This window comes from Hordeum vulgare, unplaced genomic scaffold (genome assembly GCF_904849725.1).
Source record: "Hordeum vulgare subsp. vulgare unplaced genomic scaffold, MorexV3_pseudomolecules_assembly, whole genome shotgun sequence".
Lineage (NCBI taxonomy): Eukaryota > Viridiplantae > Streptophyta > Magnoliopsida > Poales > Poaceae > Hordeum > Hordeum vulgare.
The window spans coordinates 13,446-34,874 of record NW_025422715.1 but is presented as its reverse complement, the minus strand read 5'-3'; the positions used below and the strand labels follow the sequence as shown (position 1 = coordinate 34,874).

The 21,429-nt window shown below is 36.3% G+C and overlaps 3 protein-coding genes and 6 non-coding genes across 9 annotated transcripts; 2 read left to right on the top strand and 7 right to left on the bottom strand.

Annotated features, from left to right (window-relative positions):
• Positions 1 to 1,478: 1,478 nt before the first annotated feature.
• Positions 1,479 to 2,817, bottom strand: LOC123423130 (ATP synthase subunit a, chloroplastic). The gene has a single exon (XM_045107787.1). It carries the CDS (start codon positions 2,420 to 2,422, stop codon positions 1,562 to 1,564), a length of 861 nt encoding a protein of 286 aa, XP_044963722.1. The 5' UTR covers positions 2,423 to 2,817; the 3' UTR covers positions 1,479 to 1,561.
• A 91-nt stretch (positions 2,818 to 2,908) lies between these two features.
• On the bottom strand, positions 2,909 to 8,056 carry LOC123423122 (DNA-directed RNA polymerase subunit beta''). Its single transcript, XM_045107780.1, has one exon. The coding sequence runs from the start codon at positions 8,038 to 8,040 to the stop codon at positions 3,607 to 3,609; it is 4,434 nt and encodes a 1,477-aa protein (XP_044963715.1). The 5' UTR covers positions 8,041 to 8,056; the 3' UTR covers positions 2,909 to 3,606.
• Positions 8,057 to 9,589: 1,533 nt separating this feature from the next.
• LOC123423123 (DNA-directed RNA polymerase subunit beta) lies at positions 9,590 to 20,828 on the bottom strand. Its single transcript, XM_045107781.1, has one exon. It carries the CDS (start codon positions 13,564 to 13,566, stop codon positions 10,336 to 10,338), a length of 3,231 nt encoding a protein of 1,076 aa, XP_044963716.1. The 5' UTR covers positions 13,567 to 20,828; the 3' UTR covers positions 9,590 to 10,335.
• TRNAC-GCA lies at positions 14,732 to 14,802 on the top strand. Its single transcript has one exon. It is a non-coding gene; the product is annotated as a tRNA-Cys (tRNA).
• TRNAD-GUC lies at positions 17,213 to 17,286 on the bottom strand. The gene has a single exon. It is a non-coding gene; the product is annotated as a tRNA-Asp (tRNA).
• On the bottom strand, positions 17,645 to 17,726 carry TRNAY-GUA. Its single transcript has one exon. It is a non-coding gene; the product is annotated as a tRNA-Tyr (tRNA).
• On the bottom strand, positions 18,377 to 18,448 carry TRNAT-GGU. The gene has a single exon. It is a non-coding gene; the product is annotated as a tRNA-Thr (tRNA).
• TRNAM-CAU lies at positions 20,412 to 20,485 on the top strand. Its single transcript has one exon. It is a non-coding gene; the product is annotated as a tRNA-Met (tRNA).
• Positions 20,829 to 20,933: 105 nt separating the features above from the next.
• TRNAG-GCC lies at positions 20,934 to 21,004 on the bottom strand. The gene has a single exon. It is a non-coding gene; the product is annotated as a tRNA-Gly (tRNA).
• Positions 21,005 to 21,429: the final 425 nt, after the last annotated feature.

Below are 21,429 nucleotides of genomic sequence, written 5' to 3'. Positions count from 1 at the left end.
TATGGTTCTTCCATATGATTTCTGAATTTATTCAGAAGTAATTCGTCGAGATCGTGCACCCTTTTCTTATTTATCCGAAAAATACTAAAAAATATTCTAAAGTGCAGCCGGATAGATCCAATCTATTCTTGAAATAGACAACTCGCACACACTCCCTTTCCAAAAAAAATCAAAACACCAACCACTACAGTTAGATTTATTAGATTTGTTGCTAAAATATCGGTATTAAGCCCGAAACTGCCAGCGGATGGCCAGTGAGCTAAAAAAACGAAAGAATGGGTTACATTTTTCATATGCTCTCCTCTTATAGATAGGACGAACAAAGAACAAAGTTTTTCGATCACTTACTTCGCTCGCCCTTTTTTGATCGGTTTTTTTAATGCAAATAGATTCAATCTAGTAATTTCTTTTAGATTAAGTCTTAGGTCTTGTTTGACCGGTGAAAGGCTTCCTTTGTTGAAATGTTCCGTTCCCAAAATTCCTAAAATAAAAGGAAAAAACTTTCCACTTTCCTAAACTAAGGACGGGAAATAAGAAGGCGAGCATATCTTCTAAATTAATCATACTCAACTCAGCCCTTCCTAGAATGCGGTATTATCTGTCCCGATAAATAGATAATTCCAGGAGTAATAAATAGGAGTAAATTAAATAAAGTATTGATATAATTGGAATTGCGGAAGCAAATACCAATTTACTAAAAAAAGAAAAAAGTATCTAATCGAAATCGAAAGAACTTTTTTTTTTAGGATTAAACAAAAGGGTTCGCAAATAAAAGCGCTAGTGCCACAACTAGTCCATAAATTGTTAAAGCTTCCATAAAAGCTAGACTAAGCAATAAAGTACCTCGTATTTTACCTTCTGCTTCTGGCTGTCTCGCAATACCTTCTACAGCTTGTCCTGCAGCAGTACCTTGACCAACTCCAGGTCCAATAGAAGCAAGCCCTACGGCCAATCCAGCAGCAATAACAGAAGCAGCAGCAATTAGTGGATTCATGGTGAGTAGTTCCTCGTGTCAAAAAAAAAGAAATGGTTAAGGATACAATCAACCAAAAAATTCTTACTTCTAAGCTCTATTGGGGAGAAGTAAAGTAACTAAAAAGTACAAATTGAAATCAAATTGAAATGTGAATTGTCCGAACTACATAGAAGGGAATTCTATATCCATATATCGGATTAGATAATGAATCTAACCTAGGAATATATAATATAATATCAATATCCTATATACATTTGTTTCTTCTATTTTGTTTGCATATTTTCTCATTTTCTATTGAATCGGATTCTAAAATCATTGCTTAAAGTGGAAACCCGCATAAAAGAGGACTCCACTTATAGATATTAAGGATATTTATTATAGTATAGATCTAGCCTGACTCCACCCTCCTTAATGCATATATACTTTGAAAATTCCATAATATAGTCTATTCTATTCTCTCTCCTACAACTCTAGGCTATATATTCATACGCATTTCTAACTATTGCAACCAAGCAGATTATCTGGAACCATGCATGAATTGAGCTAAGCTGAAAAAAAAAATACTATATTCCAAAACTAGTCAATTCAATGATGACCCTCCATGGATTCACCTATATAGGCTGCGGCTAATGTTGCAAAAATAAGAGCTTGAATACCGCTTGTAAATAATCCAAGAAACATGACCGGTATAGGGATTACTAAGGGGACTAAAGAAACAAGAACAACAACGACTAATTCATCCGCCAATATATTCCCGAAAAGTCGAAAGCTAAGCGATAATGGTTTTGTGAAATCTTCTAGGATGTTAATTGGTAAAAGGATTGGGGTTGGTTTAATATATTTCTCGAAATAGCTCAATCCTTTTTTGCTAAGACCAGCATAAAAATATGCCGCTGACGTGAGTAAAGCTAAAGCAACAGTAGTATTTATATCATTCGTGGGCGCTGCTAATTCCCCATGGGGTAACTCTATAATTTTCCAAGGTAAAAGAGCACCCGACCAATTTGAAACAAAAATAAAAAGGAACATAGTTCCAATAAAGGGAACCCAGGGACCATATTCTTCTCCAATCTGAGTTTTGCTCAAGTCTCGAATAAACTCAAGGACATATTCAAAAAAATTCTGCCCGTCGGTCGGGATGGTTTGTGGATTCCGAACAGCTATGACAACTGAACCTAGCAAGATAGTAATTACGACCCAAGAAGTGATGAGTACCTGGGCATGAATTTGAAAACCTCCTATTTGCCAATAGAAGTGTTGGCCTACTTCTACACCCGATATATCGTATAACCCCTTGAGTGTTTTAATGGAACAAGGTATAATATTCATATTGTCCTCTGATAAAAATTGAACTTCAAAAAAGGAATTCTTTTGATTCAACCATCTCTTTCTCAACTCAGCAACTTGAACTATTAATTTGATATTTAGGATACCAAGAAAGCACATCAGATCATAATATATATCAATACCCTCTAATATATATCAATATTCCCCTTCTTTTTTCTATGCAAAACAAATTCTATGCAAAAAAAGATATAGTAAGTCATTCCATAAATCTACGCAGTTGTCCAAGAATTCACTATATATTCTTAATCAACGATTTCTTATATAGAGAGAACGGCCCTCACAAATTGAAAATACTAATTTGTTAAGAATCAATCGAATTGAAGTCATAGTGTCATCGTTGGCTGGAATCGATATATTCGCGAGATCCGGGTCACAATTTGTATCGACTAAAGAAATAGTAGGAATTCCCAAAATGGCACATTCCCGAAGAGCTATATACTCTTTTTGCTGATCAAGGACGATCACAATGTCTGGCAATCTCGTCATATATTTGATCCCGCCGAGATACCTTTGTAAGGTAGATAATTTTCTCTTCAAGATTGCCACATCTCTTTTTGGGAGATGGTGGAATTTTCCCATTTTTTCTTCCGCTCTTAAGTCTCTAAATTGAGAAAGTCTAGTTTTCGTAATCGACCAATTCGTTAACATACCACTGAACCACTTTTTATTAACATAATGACAACGAGCCCTTATTGCAGCTGATGCTACTAAATCTGTTGCTCTTTTTTTGGTACCAACAATTAAGAAACTTTTTCCCTGACTTGCTGCATCAAAAACTAAATCACAAGCTTCTGATAAAAAACGGGCCGTTCTAGCGAGATTTATAATATGAGTACCTTTACGCTTTGCCGAAATGTAAGGGGCCATTTTAGGATTCCATTTCTTAATACCATGACCAAAATGAACTCCTGCTTCTATCATCTCTTTCAAATTAATGTTCCAATATCTTCTTGTCATTTTTTCCACACTTCCTTTTTTTTTCATCCTAACATTCCATTACGGAATTTATTTCTTTTTGAAGATTAAGAAAGATCCGAAATAGCTTGAAATAAATAAAATAATAATTGTTCTGAGAGAACCTTGTACTAAGAGTTGGCCATTGATACATTGATACATGGTATAAACAAAACCTTAATTTAATGAATTAACTGACTTGTTTTACTTATTAAAATAAAAATCTTAAAAATCTAAAATTTAACCTGTTAGTGTTCTAAGTTCAAAAGTCTAGTAAAGTAAAAAATATGTTTTATGTATCCTTAGGGTTAAATGTTAAATGGGGGTTTTTATGTCTCATAAAAATTGTTTGTTACGTCAGAATCTGAAGAAACTAATTCTGTATGGAGAAACAAAAAATCTCTCATTTCCGACGCGAATAGATTTTTTTTTTTTATTTCGAAATAAAGGTTCTTGTCTTGTGGGGAACGATGCACAAATTTTTGGAATCCGGTACCAACAGGTATAATCCCCCCCAGAACTACGTTTTCTTTCAAGCCTTTCAACCAATCAATGCGACCTCGTAGGGCAGCTTTTGCTAAAACTCGAGCAGTTTCTTGAAAACTTGCTTCAGATATGAAACTTTGGGTATTCAGGGAAGCCCTTGTTATTCCCAATAAGATTGCCCGATAATAGATCGATTCATCCAAAGCTCGCCCTGCTCGTTCCGCTCGCAATAGTCCGATTAATTCCCCAGGCGAAAAAACATTAGACATTCCATCTTCGGAAACCCGCACTTTTGATGTTACTTGGCGTATAATAATCTCTATATGTCTATTATGGATCTGTACCCCTTGGGATCGATAAACCTTTTGGATTTTATTAACCAAAGAAATACGACTTTGGGCTATGGTTAGCTCAGCTCCAATCAAGAATCCCCAAGGGACCCCAAGAATTCTTGGTATACGCTCATTCCAATCCTCAATTCTCCTTTCGAGATTGGGGGATAATGAATCAATTGAACGCGCTTCAAAGATTTGTTCCACTTTTGGAAGACCTTGCGTTATGTCACTAGATCTCGATTTTTCATATATAAACGTAACTAACCTATCTCCCTTGTAAAGGATTTCTCCATAATGACCATTAACAGTTGCTCCTGTAGTGGCCAAATAAGGTTTAGCTGCTCTTATAACAAAGGAATCCATATTTACACTGAAAATTTGACCAGATTTTTTTATGTGCGATTTAAATAGACATACATTTTCACAAATAAATTGTCCAAGGTGAATTATTGCCAATGTCTCTTCCCAAGAATCATGATGGACAAAGTGACAATTCAAAAGGAATGGATCCAACATTATGTTACTATCGAAATTGGAAATCCTTTTATTTTCATCTATTAAAGAGTATTTAAGTTCTTGAAGTACTTGGAAGGTTTGTTTCAAATTGTCAACGAACAAATATTTTTTTAGCAGGATTTTATTATGCGTTAGTAAATAGTAAGATGAAGAAAAATGCGATATACTAGCTACAATAGCCCCTAAGGGCCCAAAAATTTCTAGAATAGGAATTCTAGGATTCCATTCTTTTATCGCATTGGGATGTTTTGAATTCTTGAATAAACCAATTCGAGAACAGTTGGATGCCGACAAAATCATCAAAGATTGGTATTCTTTATTTCGATTCAACAAAGTGCCAATAGCTTCTTGATGTTGGCTAAGTGATTCAATCTTCGCCTTGGAATAAAAAGAATTGCTATTGGCGCGATCTAACCTATTATGGGGAGTCGGTCCTCCACTTGTCCTATCATACCTTTTTCGTGTATACGAAATAGTGGACTTGACTAACTCAATTCTTAGGAAATCGCGAATAAGATCATTTGCTCTTACCTCAACAAGGGAAGCACCAGCCTTTTCTTTTTCTTCTTGTTCCCAATTCACTACTAAGCAAGTTCTAACAAATTGACTATTTGTGTGATAAATTCTTTGAGTTAACTTGCTATTTTCATGATAAATAAAATTGACAAGTCGAATTTGGAGATTATTTTCTTCTTGCAAGAGATCCTGCGGGAAAAGTGTTGCTAAATTTCTTCCTTCGTCCATTTCATATGCCACTGTAGGGCGAACGGAAACAAAATACTTTTCCTTGCTCTTGAGAATTTTTTTCCGTTGAACATAGACCCAATTTTTCTTTTTTTTTGATTCCTTAGAATCTTTTTTTTGTCTTTCTGGCGGTATCAAACACCCACCTAATATCTTATCTGCCTCTTCAGGAAAATGAATATCTCCGGAAAATATTTTGAGTTCCGTATGGCTTTTTTTTCTCTTCACTCGGACCAGTCCGCCTAGTCCACTTCTTGTATTTTTTGTGAGTTGTGTATCCACTCCAATAATACTATTGTCAAGTATCTTTAGGGATGAAGATCTCGGCAAGATATGAAGTTCTTGAAGAATGAAAAAAAACCGATCTACTTCTTTTTGGTATTTTAGACTAAATTCTTTTGTTCCTCGATGCTCAATCAAACCCTCTTTTTTTAAGATGGAATCTTCCTCTGGGCTCTCGTATTCGTCCTCTGAGTCTTCTTCTGAGTCTTCCTCTAAAGTACCATATTTTTCCTCGCCGCTTTCCCCGGGGCTGCCATATTCGTCTTCTGAGTCTTCTTCTAAAGTTCCATATTCGTCCTCTTGGGTCCTATATTTGCTCTCTGGGTTCCCATATTCCTCTTCTGAGTCTTTCTCTAAAGTCCTATATTCGTTCTCTGGGTTCCCATATTTGTTTTCTGGGCTCCCATATTCGTTTTCTAGGGTTTCATATTCGTATTCGTCTTCTAGGATTCCATATTTAGATTCTTCTAGGGTTTCATATTCGTCCTCTCGGGTCCTGTATTCGTGTTCTAGGGTCTCATATTCCTCTTCTGAGTCTTCCGCTCGAGTCCTATATTCTTCTTCTAGGGTCCTATATCTAAATTTAACAATTCCTGAACCCTTTTTATCTTTTCTGTATCGGGGATCGTCAAAATAAGCAAAAATAGTATTTCTACGTAAAACACCCATAAAGGGGATTTCAATCGAAATCCCAAAACAGGATATTAGTTCTTTCTCTTGTTCTTGATGATATTGTAATGGAATGACGAACCTATTTCTTCGCTTTTTCGCCAACAAATCTGAATTATCTTGAAAAATAGAAGGATAGATCAAATTCCAATGGCCATTGGACATGATTCGATCCGACGTTGAATAATCAAGAATTTCCCTATCTTTTTTACCATAAGTATTCATTTGATCTTGATCCTTGTGGAGTGAAAAAGACGCTATACTGGATCTGCACATACTTACGGATAATATCCATAAATGGCTTGTTTTTGGTAATCGACGAAGATTACCATATTGATATTCGGGCGCATGGTAAACATCAGTACTCCAGTGCATTTCGCCGTCTGATTCAGAATAAATATGCTTTTGTACCCTTTCTTTAAAATGTAAAGTGGACGTTCCGGCACGAATCTCCGCAATTACTTGTTCAGATTTTACATATTGATCATTTTGCACTAGAATCAAGCTTTTTGAGGGAATATTCACACTATATAGAATATCTTGACTCTGAATAGTTACATGCAAGTCTATATAACATAGAAAAGCAGGCTGTCCATGACGGGTACGTGTGGGGTGAACCAAATTCTCATTGAATTGGATTTTTCCATTCGAAGGGGATCGTACAAGGTCGGCAGTACCCCCTGTGAATACTCCGCCAGTATGAAAAGTTCTTAATGTTAGTTGAGTCCCTGGCTCCCCAATTGATTGACCCGCAATAATACCTACGGCTTCTCCCAATTCCACCAGATCACTATGAGTAGGACTCCGGCCATAGCATAATTGACAGATCCAAGAAGTGCTTCGGCAAGTAAAGGGGGTTCTAATATATATTGGTTGTGCTCGAAATGGTTGTGCTCGAAAGGCAGTTATGAATCGATTGACTAATCCAATTCCAATATCTTGATTTCGCGCGGCAATGCATCGTGAACCGATATATATATCGTCTGCTAATACACGACCAATTAGTGTTTGGACAAAAAGTTTTTCCGTCATCCCATTTTGAGGACTTACAGAAATACCTCGGATAGTACCACAATCTCTTCTACGCACAATAATATGTTGAACTACTTCAACAAGTCTACGTGTAAGATATCCAGCATCTGCTGTTCGTACAGCAGTATCTACAACCCCTTTGCGGGCTCCATAGCAGGAAATTATATATTCTGTCAAAGAAAGTCCCTCGCGTAAATTGCTTTGAATAGGTAAATCAATCATTTGTCCTTGAGGGTCCGACATTAATCCTCTCATACCTACTAATTGGTGTACTTGAGATGCATTTCCTCTGGCTCCTGAAAAAGACATTAGATAGACTGGATTAGAAGGATCCGTTATCCGAAAATTTGAATTCATTTCTTGTTTCAAATATTCACTTGTCGCATACCATATCTCAACAGATTGGCGTAATTTTTCTACCGCGTGTACAGCCCCATAATAATAGTGTTTCTCCAAAAGAAAACTCTGTTGTTCCGCGTCTTGGACTAACCATCCCTTAGAGGGTATTGTTAAAAGATCCTCGATTCCTAACGAAATCGATGTAGTAGTGGCTTGATAGAAGCCCAGAGTCTTTAGTTGATCCAGTATATGGGATGTATATCCCATTCCAAAATGATCTATTAATCTGCTAATAAGTCGTTTCATACCAGTTCCGTCTATCTCTTTATTATGAAAGACCAGATTGGCCCGTTCCGCCATACATAAGTACCCCCTTTTCGGCTGAGTAGGATTCGACAATTGCTGAGTAGGATTCGACAATGGGCCTGAGTCAGTGATTCGAAAATTTAATTAACTTAATTGCCTCAATCTCAATCTGGATTCGCGTGGCAAATAATGATGATACTAGGGAAATCGGAATGCCCCCCGAAAGCAAAGGGGAGGGGCATCGCCGAATCTAACTTTCTTGTTTAGGTAGTGTATGAATAGGCCTGACTAAATCCTTGTACGGCTTCCTCTATTTCTCTATAAAAAGAAATATGACCAAGAGTGGTTCGAATGTATATCGAACGAATTTCTTTTTTTCTATTTCCCATTATTAGATAGTGAGCATAAATCTCATGATAAGTCCCCAAAGATTCATATTGAATTTCAATCGGAACTTCTCTTGACCCAATGACGCGTTGATCCAGGTTCCATCGTAGCCACAAGGGACTATCTAAACTGATTAGTTTTTGTCTATAAGCTCCCAGTGCATCATAAGAACTAGAAAAATGGGGTTCTTTATCTTTCCTATACTTAGAATTATTATTATTGTAATTGACTTTTAAATTTGGATAGTTTCTGAAACTATTATATCTATTTGCACAAATACCTCGACGCTTTCCAATTGTTAATACATAAAGCCCGATAAGCATGTCTTGGGTTGGTACGCAAATAGGATCCCCAATAGCAGGAGATAAGAGATTCATATGAGAAAACATAAGTAAACGGGCTTCCGCCTGAGCTTCCAAGGATAAAGGTAGATGAACAGCCATTTGATCTCCATCAAAGTCTGCATTGAAACCCTTACACACTAATGGGTGTAAAGAAATAGTACGCCCCTCTACTAAAGTGGGTTGAAAGGCCTGTATGCCTAATCTATGCAGAGTAGGTGCTCTATTTAACAGTACAGGATGTCCCCGCATAACTTCTTGAAGTATTTCCCATACAATGGGTTCCTTTTCCCAAATTTTCCTTTTAGCAATCCTGACATTAGAAGTGGCGCGTTTCGTGATTAAATCGCGAATTACAAATAGCTGAAAAAGCTTTATTGCTATCTCTAGAGGTAATCCACATTGATGTAATGAAAGCGAAGGACCCACAACAATGACAGAACGCCCCGAGTAATCGACCCGTTTCCCAAGCAGAGTCTCGCGAAACCTTCCCTCTTTACCTTCAATTACATCTGAAAGTGATTTGTATACTTTATTGTGACCATCCCTCGTCGGTTGCCCGCGGGACCCACTATCAAGAAGTGTATCCACGGCTTCTTGTACCAATTTTTCCTGGCACATTACTAAATCTGCTGGCGCTAATTCACTTCTTTTTAATAGATAGGCAAGATTGTTGTTCCGACGGATAACTCTCTTATAAAGTTCATTAATGTCTGAAGTCACTACTTTATCTCCAGACCTATAAACAATAGGTCTCAATTCGGGAGGAAGAACCGGTAATAAGCACAAAACCATCCATTCTGGTTCTACATTTGTTTGAATAAAATGTTTCGCCAATTGCATGCGTCTAATCAAAAAAACTTTTCTTATTCGTCTTTTTCTATCTTCCCACTCATCTCCACTATACCCCTCGTCTTCTAATTCCTTCCATTCGACCAAAGAATTCTCTATAATAATTCGCAAATCCAAATCTGCTAATTGTTCTCTAATAGCACCTGCTCCTGTCGCAATTTCCCGATTTCGAAATGTTGCAAAGCCTGGGGTAGAAAAAAAGGGAGAAATGCTGTGGTTACAGGATGCAATTTCCTCTTCGAATAAACCTCGTAATCGTAAAAAAGTGGGTTTTTTAGTGCTGGGCCTAGCAAAAGAGAAATCGCCGTATACTAGGCCCTCCAACTTCTTAAGAGGTTTATCTAAAAGATTCGCGATATAACTAGGAAGACCTTTCAAATACCACACATGAGTCACGGGACATGCGAGTTTGATGTATCCCATTTGATATCTTCGTATCCGAGAATCCACAAATTCTACCCCGCATTTTTGGCAAAATCTTTCGTCTTCGTTTTCAGCTCCGCTCGCTCGAGAATTGCCACAACCGCAAATCCCGCTTTTTATGGGTCCAAAGATTCTTTCGCAAAACAATCCATCTTTTTCTGGTTTATCGGTTTTATAATGAAAAGTAGAGGGCCTTGTGACTTCGCCAACGGCTTCTCCATTAGGTAGGTTTTTGTTAGCCCAAGCCTTTATTTGTTGAGGGGAAACGAGTCCAATTTGAAGTTGTTGATGTTTATATTGGTCAATCATAAAATAGAAATAAGAAAAGAATTTATATTTATTCCGATCAAACTTCCTCCCTATTAACCTGGAAGTTCTTTTCAGATACAAGGAAATGATTCAGTTCTAGAGCCAAAGATCGTAGTTCTCGAACGAGCACTCGAAAAGATTCTGGAGGATCCTCATGATTAGGTATTCTTTTTCCCCAGATCGTAGCATTAAGTATTTCTTGGCGAGCTATAAGATGGTCAGATTTATAAGTAAGTATCTCTTGTAAAATATGAGCAACACCAAATCCTTCTAAAGCCCAAACTTCCATTTCTCCTACTCGTTGTCCCCCTTGCTTGGCTCTTCCTCTAACCGGTTGTTGTGTAACAAGTGAGTAGGGCCCAGTAGAACGCCCATGAATTTTCTCATCAACTTGATGAATTAATTTTAAGATATAGGACTTCCCTATTAGAACAGGTTGCTCAAAGGGGTCGCCTGTTCTTCCATCAAATATTCTGCTTTTTCCCGGGTACTCGGGTTCAAATACCCATGGATTTTTTGTTTCTTTACTGGCTTCATATAATTCTGAAAACACAAGTTTTCTTGAAGCCTCTTGCTCATATCTCTCATCAAAGGGTGCTATTCTATAATGTTTCTTTAGCAGATCCCCCGCTAATCCGAGCGAGCTTTCAAATATTTGTCCCACATTCATTCGGGAGGGTACTCCTAAGGGATTGAAGACCATATCAACGGGTGTTCCATCTTGCAAATAGGGCATATCTTGCCTAGGCAAAATTTTGGAAATGATCCCTTTATTCCCATGTCTTCCGGCTACTTTATCCCCAACTTTGATTTCACGTTTCTGTAAAATATATACACGAACCATTATGTCGAGGGGGTCCCTTTGGATCCATTTCACATCGATAACGCGCCCTCTTCCACCTATAGGTAATTTCAGAGAAGTTTCTTTTGAAGTGGAAACCTCAAGGCCGAATATGGCCCGTAATAATCCAGCTTCTGCGATATATGATGATTCGCTCGCTATCTGAGGCGTTAATTTACCTACTAAAATATCACCAGTTTCTACCCAGGATCCCAACCTAACAACTCCATTTTTGTCCAAATTGCGGAGTAAATGTTCTTCTAGATGTGGTATTTCTTTAGTGATTTTTTCAGCGGAGCCCTGGCTTGTCGTATCCGTCTGAATTTCATATTTCCGGATGTGAAAAGAGGTATAAATATCCTCATATACCAAACGTTCGCTAATTAGTACTGCGTCTTCAAAATTGTAACCTTCCCATGGCATATAAGCTACTAATACGTTTTTTCCTAAAGCAAGTTCCCCCCCAACTGTAGCAGCTCCTTCTGCTAAAATTTGTCCTTTTTTAATGGATTTACCCCGTGGAACCCGAGGTTTTTGGTGCATACAAGTATTTTTGTTAGAGCGACGGTGGTTAACTAAAGGAATACTTATAGTCTTCCCACTACTTGATAAAAGTATCTTATGACTATCAGTAGAAATGATCTTTCCCTCGCGTTCGGCTATAACGGAAACCCTCGAATCTAGAGCTGTTTGGCGTTCCAATCCAGTTCCAACAATGCATTTCTCGGACCGAGAAAGTGGAACTGCTTGGCGCTGCATATTAGAACTCATTAAAGCCCGATTCGCATCATTGTGCTCAATAAAAGGAATGAGAGAACCCCCAATAGAAAAATATTGGAAAGGAAAAATACTTCTAACATGAATCTGTTCCCATGCAATAGTCAAGAATTCTTGGCGGTATCTAGCTGGAACAACCTGTTCTTCCTGAATACCTTGATTCAAGGACAAAGAATTTCCTGCTGCTATCATATAATACTCATCTCTATTTGGTGATAGATAAACCACCTGTCTCTCTTTTTTTTCTTTTGCTTTCTCAGCAGATATTTCATAAAACGGACTCTCTATAGATCCCCACAAGTGATCAATTCTCGCATGAATTGCTAAGGATCCAGTAAGTCCAACATTGATTCCTTCAGACGTGTCAATTGGACAAATACGCCCATAGTGACTCGGATGAATATCTCGGCTCCGAAAACTTGCGGTTCTCCCCGTCAACCCTCCAGGACCTAAACAACTCACTTTTCGCCCATGAACAGTTTGTGTCAATGGATTCGTTTGATCAAAAACTTGAGATAATGGGTATGTGCCAAAAAAGGTCTCATAAGTAGTTATTAATAAAATTGAAGTTGAAGTTGGAGTTACCAAAGTTTGGGGAGTCGGTTTCGATTGACGTATGAATACTCTACGAATAGTTTTTTGAACTGCATGTTGTAAACGACCAAGAGCCAATCCGAATTGATCTTGTAACAGATCCGCAACCGAACGAATACGTTTATTTTTCAAGTGATTCATATCGTCATCGTCAAGTATACCCGTTCCAAATTTCATTCCAATCAAATGATCCGTAGCGGCCAATACATCTCGTGGTAACAAGAATGTATTGTTCTGAGGTATATCAAGATTAAGTCTCCGATTCATATTTCGTCGACCAATCCTTCCTAATTCACATTTTTGTTGAAAAAATTTCTTTTGTAATTCCTCGCATAAGGACTCCGAAAATACCAGGTCCCCACCTACACAAGCAAATTGTTGATAAAACTCCAAAATAGCTTTTTCTTTTGACTCAATCCTCTTCTTCTCCTTAGCATTCGGGAAAGACAAGAAAATTTCAGGGTAGGAAACATTATCTAGAATTTCTCTTAGATTCGAACCCATAGCTGATGATAGAACTAGAATAGATATCTTTTGTTTTCTACTCACGCGAGCCCATATCCTTTCTTTTTTATCAATTGCTAATTCCGATCTCCCTCCCCAATCTGATATTATAGTCCCGGTGTAGATAGAAATTCCCTTATGATCTAATTCCGAGCGGTAGTAAATACCAGGACTTAGCAATATTTGATTGATCACAATTCGGTATATTCCATTTATAATAAAGGTTCCTAAGGAATTCATTATAGGAATGTTTCCGATAGAAATGGTTTGCTTTTGCACATCGAAACCAAAAATTAATCTCGCAGATACATATAATTCGGAAGAATAGGTGAGTGATTCATACACAGCATCTCTTTCTTTTATCGAGGGTTCTAGCAATTGATATCCTTTCGCAAATAATTGAAATGCAATTTCGTGATCTGGATCTTTAATTGTTGGAAACTTGTCAAGTTCTTCTGCCAAGGCTTGATTAATGAACCTAAAAAATCCCTCGAATTGGATCTGACTAAATCCGGGTATTGTGGACATTCCCTCGTTTCCATTCCGGAGCATCTTAATCTTAAGTTTCCTGTTTATCAAAGAAAAATTCCATTATCAGCTCACTCTTCATCAATCCCTACGGATTGATCTAGCAATCATGGAATCTATATTCTGTTTACTGAATCACATGAAATTCTAGGGAACTCCACATACGTATTTCATATATGTATTTCATACATATGAATAGAGACCATTTCGACGAAAATTCTAGTTTACCAGGGGTACAAATGAAATGAAAATGAATTGCTAAAATATTCCTACAAAAAAAATTATGCCACTTATACTTTATAATATTCTAATCAGATTGAATGGCAAAGATTTCTCATTTTATCCCCTTTCTATGAATGTAATAAAGCCGTAATATAATACACTAGAAAGTTTTACTTTACTTCGATTTAGAATAGCGTGCTTACTTTAATTTCTAAAAATAATTTGAGGGTTCTTTTTTATTTCGGATCGGAGTAGTATAATTGCTAGAAAATTAAGTATTTCATTGTGGAATTCTAAAATAAAGTAAGTCCCTTTTTTAAGTACATGCCAATCTAATTATCCACCTCTCCCCATATCCATGCTTTTCTTTTATCGTAATTTCACTTGGGTAGGCCAAGATAGTCAGGTTATACTCTAATATCAGAGCAAATTTCCTTTTTTTATTCAAGATATTTAATTTAATACTTTGAAAAATTAAAGCACGATTCCCCATAGAGATATGTACATAAAGGGGATCTTTGGATAATAATGCTGCTCGGACCTAAAGTTCACCTATACACGGATTAAGCATAAAGCCATAATATTTTATTATGCCATTGAAATTGAAGGGGGGGAGATAATACCGATTTAAGAGTAGTTCACTACTGCAATTCAAAAAAGAAAGAGAATTCTAGTTAATGGTTCCAATTTGTTCTGAATTTTGCAGCCTGTGACTAGAAATCCACTTTTCTTCTTTTTCATCTCAATAGAAAGAAATGGGAAGTTTTATTGTGTTAGCAATGTATGTTTTAAGATAGAATCTATCGAGGAGAATAATCGAAACTGGATCAAAAAAAGCAGGAGTATCTTTTTTGAAAAAGATTGGAAAAAAGTAAGTTTAATTATATTCAAAATAAAAGAAAGGGGCTTTTCGTAAGAAAACGTGGATGAATACTTGCTGTTTTCTAGATTTTCGATCGGATTTTTTGGCGGCATGGCCAAGCGGTAAGGCAGGGGACTGCAAATCCTTTATCCCCAGTTCAAATCTGGGTGCCGCCTGATCAATAAAATACTTAGGTTTTCTAGTACTGATCGAATTCAATCAATTTTTACTTCGCATAAGTTCGGGCAAGAGAGTAACTAAGCCTGCCGATACTGGGTTTAGAGAAACCATACCATAGTTCTATCCTTAAACTAGGGTTAGGGTTTGTTTTGGCGGTAGTGGCCAAAATGGTTATCAATAGGGGTGAGGTAGTGTTTCCTTATTCTTTTATTATATGAATTTGAATTGGTTCTTAATTGATTCGATTTGAGAATTTTTAAATACGAGGATAAGATGTCAGAAATCTTGGTATCCAAAGAAAGGTCCCTAAGGGGCATTCTTCTCTTTTTCAATCTAAGATTCCAGAAGGGACTCCACGAAAGAATATCAAGACTTCCTAATTATCATACATTTTTTTATCGTACATCTTATGTGACCTACATACACTAGAGTAACAAAAGGAATAAAAAATCTTCCTATTCCCGCTTCTTCTATTCAGGACATCATTCCCGTACTCTTTCTTTTTTAAGGTAAGGAAAAAAGGGCTTTATAGTATCGTATTTTTAATGCTCTCTAATTCTACAAGAATTCCTATAAGAATTTGTTAGGAGTAAATTCCTTGAACTGATTGATCCATGGCCTTAGGGCAGAAGCCCTTTTTGACTCTGTACCCTTGATTCCACTATGATTATTGATCAATAGTAGAATAATCCCTTCATAGAAATAGGAGACATAATTTAGATGGATATAGTAAGTCTCGCTTGGGCTGCTTTAATGGTAGTCTTTACATTTTCTCTTTCACTAGTAGTATGGGGAAGGAGTGGACTCTAGGGATACGATACTACTAATTGATTAAGTAATCAAATTGTTGTATCAATTCTTTTTTTAATTGATCGTTTTGCATTAATTATTTTGTCAAACGTTATTCTTTAATCTTTTTCTTTAGTTTTGTTTCACTCCTGTAAGAAACTCTTGTATTGTAAGAAAGAGCCATTATACCAATTAAGAATTTCTACTAGAAATGACTAATGGTTAAAAAAAGTTCTATACATAAGAAAATTAGACTTTCTTCCACGGAACTATTCACGGCATATCACACATTTTCCATTTGTTTTATACTCTTTCTTTATTCTTAGAATAATTTTTATTCTCTTTTGAAGCATCTCGCGGGATATTTAAGCATGAAAGATTCGCTGGTTTTTTCCTTTTACTTTTTACTATAGTCTATTCTTATTATTTTTCTTTCCTTCCATGGATTCTTTGGTCAAGAATTGTCTTCGATTTTTTTATTTTGACCTGATTGAAATTAAGTGGATGCAATGAAAAAAGAAATTGAATTAGACTACTTAACTATTTCAATCTACTAATCTATTCTATGTAGATTCAAAGATAATATAATAGAAAGACTCTAAAGTGTCGTAGAAAAAACTATATGTAGTTCTTTCTACCACACTTTAAGATTCCAACCAGATCCTTTCATTTAAGACTTGGATTTTTTTTATTTAATCCCTTTTTCATTTCTTCAATGATTAATTGGAATTCCACTTAATTATTTTGGCTGACTGTTTTTACATAAATAATAAGTAAAAAAGAAGTAGGAATTAGAATGAACAGTGCAGTAGCAATAAATGCGAGAATATTGACTTCCATAACCTCTTTATTTTTTATTTTCACAATAACTCGGGATGTAATCCCATGGAGAGGAAAAAGGGGTATCTTGTAAATTCAAGGGTAGGGCTTGCATTCTGATAATACTGAATCAATTCAATATTATGAATATCGGATCTATCAAATCAATTCATGGATGAGAGTTATATAGTATAACATAGGAAGATCCTATATCCATACTAAGACCAAAATGGGTTTTTTGATTGGATTAGGAATTCCCTCTTTTTTAATCCTTTTTTTTCTACTTTTTCTTTTCTATATCTCTAACCCACGAGCTTTCTTAATCTTATACAATTTCTCTTCCTTTTTCTTATAGTTATACATACAATTATGTATGTATTATATGAGCAACTTTCTATGGGTCACATAGACATCCAAATAAGCAGTAGAAGTGAGATGGGGAAAAGAGGTCTGAAATAAAAAGGGAATACAATTTATGTATGGATTCCGGTAAAATACCGGTACTCTATTCCATAACAGTGGAATAGGAAATTAAGATGAGGATGGTATCATCATAAAGAAAGATAGAGTAATATCCTAAAATTCTACTAATCCACATATCGTATGTGTGTCTTTCTTTATCTTTATCGATCGGGAGTAGTGAAAAAAATTCCTATACTCCTTCCCTCCCTCTTTAATGAGAGATGCAAAATAAAAAAGTGAAGTAAGGGTGCCCTATGGGTATTTGATCTTGCTCCCTGCCCCTTTTTTTTCATGGAAAAAGGAAATATGAATTTCTCCATTCATTGAACCCTAGTTCGGGACTGACGGGGCTCGAACCCGCAGCTTCCGCCTTGACAGGGCGGTGCTCTGACCAATTGAACTACAATCCCCGCGGGGTGTATGGCATACCCATTCTTAAATAGAACCATAAGAAGATTCGATTCGTCTGTCGTACTCTAAGAAATAGACGAATCATATACTACATACCCACATATTAATATTATATTATACGTGGGTATAGTGAGAGTGACATAACTAGTATGTCGTGATTTTTTATCACTAAAAATGGATAATAATCCACCCTTCAACAAGAAAAACTCTTTTGTTTGTAAGAAAGGAATGAGAGAGATATGGATTAGAAAAAAAAATCCCCTTTTTTATTTCTCTTTTATTTCTATAGATCAGACATTTTATTTTATGGGAGAAAAACAAAAGGATTTAGTTCATATTCACGAAGCCCTAGATTTTTGGGCCGAGCTGGATTTGAACCAGCGTAGACATTGTCAACGAATTTACAGTCCGTCCCCATTAACCACTCGGGCATCGACCCAGGAAGAATTTATTCTAGGGTTTTTGCTAATCTATGATTAACCTCCTTTCATAATACTCCCTACCCCCAGGGGAAGTCGAATCCCCGCTGCCTCCTTGAAAGAGAGATGTCCTGAACCACTAGACGATAGGGGCATCACTAGACGATAGGGCCATATACAACCGCTCGTGATTATACTATAATCATAGTATGAGCAGTTTTTTTGAATTGTCAATATACTCGAAAAGTATAACTAGATCCAAAGCAAAGAGTTTTTCTAACTTTTCTGCTATGTTTTCATCTAGGATTTTTTTAGTTGATGGTTAGATTAATTCATGGATCATCCTCTACCTTTTAGGGAAATTCATTTTAAATGTATAGAATAAGAATGGATTACTAAAAGGGATTCTAGATTAGTTCAGTACAGGTAGTTATTTTATTGATCTAAGATAAGATGAAAAAGAGTCCAATTTTTTTTTTATTTCCATTCCGTGCTTCATTTAGTGTTCAGACCAAAAATGCATTCATCCCGCACTAAGTCATAAAATTCTCTAAAGAGAAAGCTTCAAAAACAAAGAAAAAAGCGAATCAATTTAGTAGAAAAGTACTCTATCAGATTCGAACCAATGACTTACGTCTTAGCACGAGATTACTCTACCACTAATTTAAAAAGCCCTTTATCGGATTTGAACCGATGACTTATGCCTTACCATGGCATTACTCTACCACTGAGTTAAAAGGGCTTTTTATTTAATTCAAAAATTTGCCACTTTGATTTCCCATTATGGGTCTACTGCATAATGTACATATTATATATATATAATATATAGAGATATAGAGAGAGACATTATGTATAGATTGTATATGTATTGATATCTTGAGAGCTCAAAATAAAATTAAGAAAAAAAAACATACCCAACTCTTCTTGGTTCATGGTTTTCCGTTTCCGAAGGCTAGTAAAATAGGCGGATTCTGGAACCCCAAGGATTCAATGGTATATGGAAAATATAAGATTTCCAATCCTAGCGGGAAAAGGCAGGGAACAGATACCCAATAGGATAGGATCCTTGGGAGGAACTTTTGGTAATGGCCTTGATCCTCTATGCTATTTTTTATGTGTTCTTAGTTCTATTGAACTTTTTTGATTCTTTTAAACAAGAATCTAATAAACTAGCATTGAGTCAGTGGAAAAAAGGAGAGAGAGGAAAGTGTTAAATGGAGAGAGTCGACTAATCATAGACTTTTAGGATCTTCTTTACATCAGGTAAATCTGTCAGCCCTGTCCGTTTTTTTCTTTAAGTTACGACTCTTTAAGTTACAACTCTTTGCTTCTTACTTCTATCAAGCCATAGGGAAAGTCTATGATGAATTTGGAAAACTCATCTCACTCTTACTCTATGGCTCGGACTTAATGGGGGAAGAAAACATCTTCTATAATTTCTTTTTTGTTCAATTCTGGACAAAAAAGAAAAGGAAAAAAGGAATTTATAGGGACAGTGTTACCCCCTATATCCCCTAGTTTATATTGTAGGAATAATAAAACAATTTAGCAGTCTGGCACACTTACGTCCTCGCAAAGTAAATAATGATTATTGTAGTCGTAACCGTAGAATAGGATAGGATCCTAATCAAAATAAATACATTTGGTTCAGGCGCTATTAGCAGGGTAAGAAGAGATTTATTTTACAGACCAGAGGGAGAGGGGCTATCTAAATCCTAAAGTAAAGGCGCGCGATCGAAGTAGAAGTACCAATGGCTCAGTGTCATGAACCTTCTCCATCTGATTCAATAAGGGGGAATTAGCCTCCTTGTCAAATGGCTATCCTTGACAAAGGGTACCATTTATACCATAATATACAATGTAGCGGGTATAGTTTAGTGGTAAAAGTGTGATTCGTTCTATTAATAACTGAATTTGAAATGATATACTTAAGGCATCCTTAAGTTTTTTTTTATATTCCGATGAAAACTTTAGTTCTTATAAAGGATTAAATCCTTTTCCTCTCAATAGCATATTGAGGAAGAATATACATTCTGGCGATTTGTACCCAAAAACTAATTTAAATTGCATCCAAAATAAAAATTGGATTATGATATGAGTACAGAGTCGCGAAGCATAATTTTGCATTGGATTTAAGTATTCCAATTTTGAAAATATGAGTAAAGGATCTATGGATGAAGATACAAAAAAGTTGATTTCCAATCGTAACTAAATCTTCTTTTGTTAAAGGATAAGGAAGCCAAATAGCTAAAAAACGATAGTTTTGGTTTACTAGAACCATCCGCATATTGTTTCAGCTCGGTGGAAACCCAATTCTTTTCCTCAGGATCTCTTGAATGAAATTAGGGAACGAAGTAAGTAGATTAGATGGATTTAGATAGAATTTCTATCTCCTACTCTATAAGGATCATCTAGAAAGCAGAGAGCTTTGGTTCCATTCAAATAGAAAAGCTGACATAGATGTTAAGTGGTGAGAATATCCATAAAGGAGCCGAATGAAATCAAAATTTCATGTTCGGTTTTGAATTAGAGACGTTAAAAATAATCAACCAACGTCGACTATAACCCCTAGCCTTCCAAGCTAACGATGCGGGTTCGATTCCCGCTACCCGCTCCATTCTGTATAAAAGGAGTATTCTATTTGTCTAGACATGTTAAAGGCTTGTATTCAAGCCTTTTTTGTCCACCAGTTTCTGGTACTACAGAGCGGAGTAGAGCAGTTTGGTAGCTCACGAGGCTCATAACCTTGAGGTCACGGGTTCGATTCCCGTCTCCGCACTTAGCAGTCTCTATAAAAGGAGTATTCTATTTCTCTAGATATGGTAGAGGGGCGTATCCAACCCTTTTTTATTCATTAGTTCCGGGCCCTAGAGGGCAAAATTGAGCAATTTGCGAAGCCACTTGCCTTCACAAAAAGAAGGCGCAAGGCTTCTCCCTACCTTGCAGAAAATAAAAATGAAATGAAAGGGACAGTCTACCTCTCCCTTCCTTTTAAAAACAGTTTGCCCGTTGTTTGTCTCAGTTAATACCCAATTTTGGGGCTCTGTTGGCTAGTTCTATTTCTGCCTCCGGAGCGCCCTCTTTTTTTGAGGGGGATGCAAAGGAAGGGTAAATATAGTAAGGGATACGGCACTAGACTAATACTTAATTAATACTTAATTTAATATAAGTAGTTAAACAATTAACTAGACTAAACTTTTTATCATAGTACTTTGATAAATTAAGCGGGCGAGCGGCGGGAATCGAACCCGTATCTTCTCCTTGGCAAGGAGATGTTTTACCATTGAACTACGCTCGCTACGGTATATATTTTATAGCGTATATCCGCTTGGGTCGACCGTCTATGTCTGGGTCGACCGTTTCATTTCATTTTCTATTCTATTATATTAGATATTAGAGTTTTCCTTTTTTTATTATCTGTCAATGAATATTCTAATGGGAATTTCATAATACTGAAAGAGAAGAGCTAGCAATTCGGAACGCAAATTGCGTTTTAATACGTCTCACTATTCGAATTTTTTAAATGGCCTTTATTATTTCTTTTTTATGGGGTTACTAAATATTAACCAAATTTAATTTAAGAAATGAGAGAATTCAGAATAGCTACGAGAAAGACTAGTCCAATCCATAATGATGTACCGGAAAATACAACATTTTTATTATTTGACCAACCATCAGGAGAAGCAAATACAAGGGGTACACTAATTACTAAGACTGAGGAAG

What these genes read in the sequence shown, in the direction of transcription:
- LOC123423123 (XM_045107781.1), bottom strand. Translation starts at nt 13,566, where the DNA reads ATGCTCCGGAATGGAAACGAGGGAATGTCCACAATACCCGGATTTAGT.
- LOC123423122 (XM_045107780.1), bottom strand. Translation starts at nt 8,040, where the DNA reads ATGGCGGAACGGGCCAATCTGGTCTTTCATAATAAAGAGATAGACGGA.
- LOC123423130 (XM_045107787.1), bottom strand. Translation starts at nt 2,422, where the DNA reads ATGTGCTTTCTTGGTATCCTAAATATCAAATTAATAGTTCAAGTTGCT.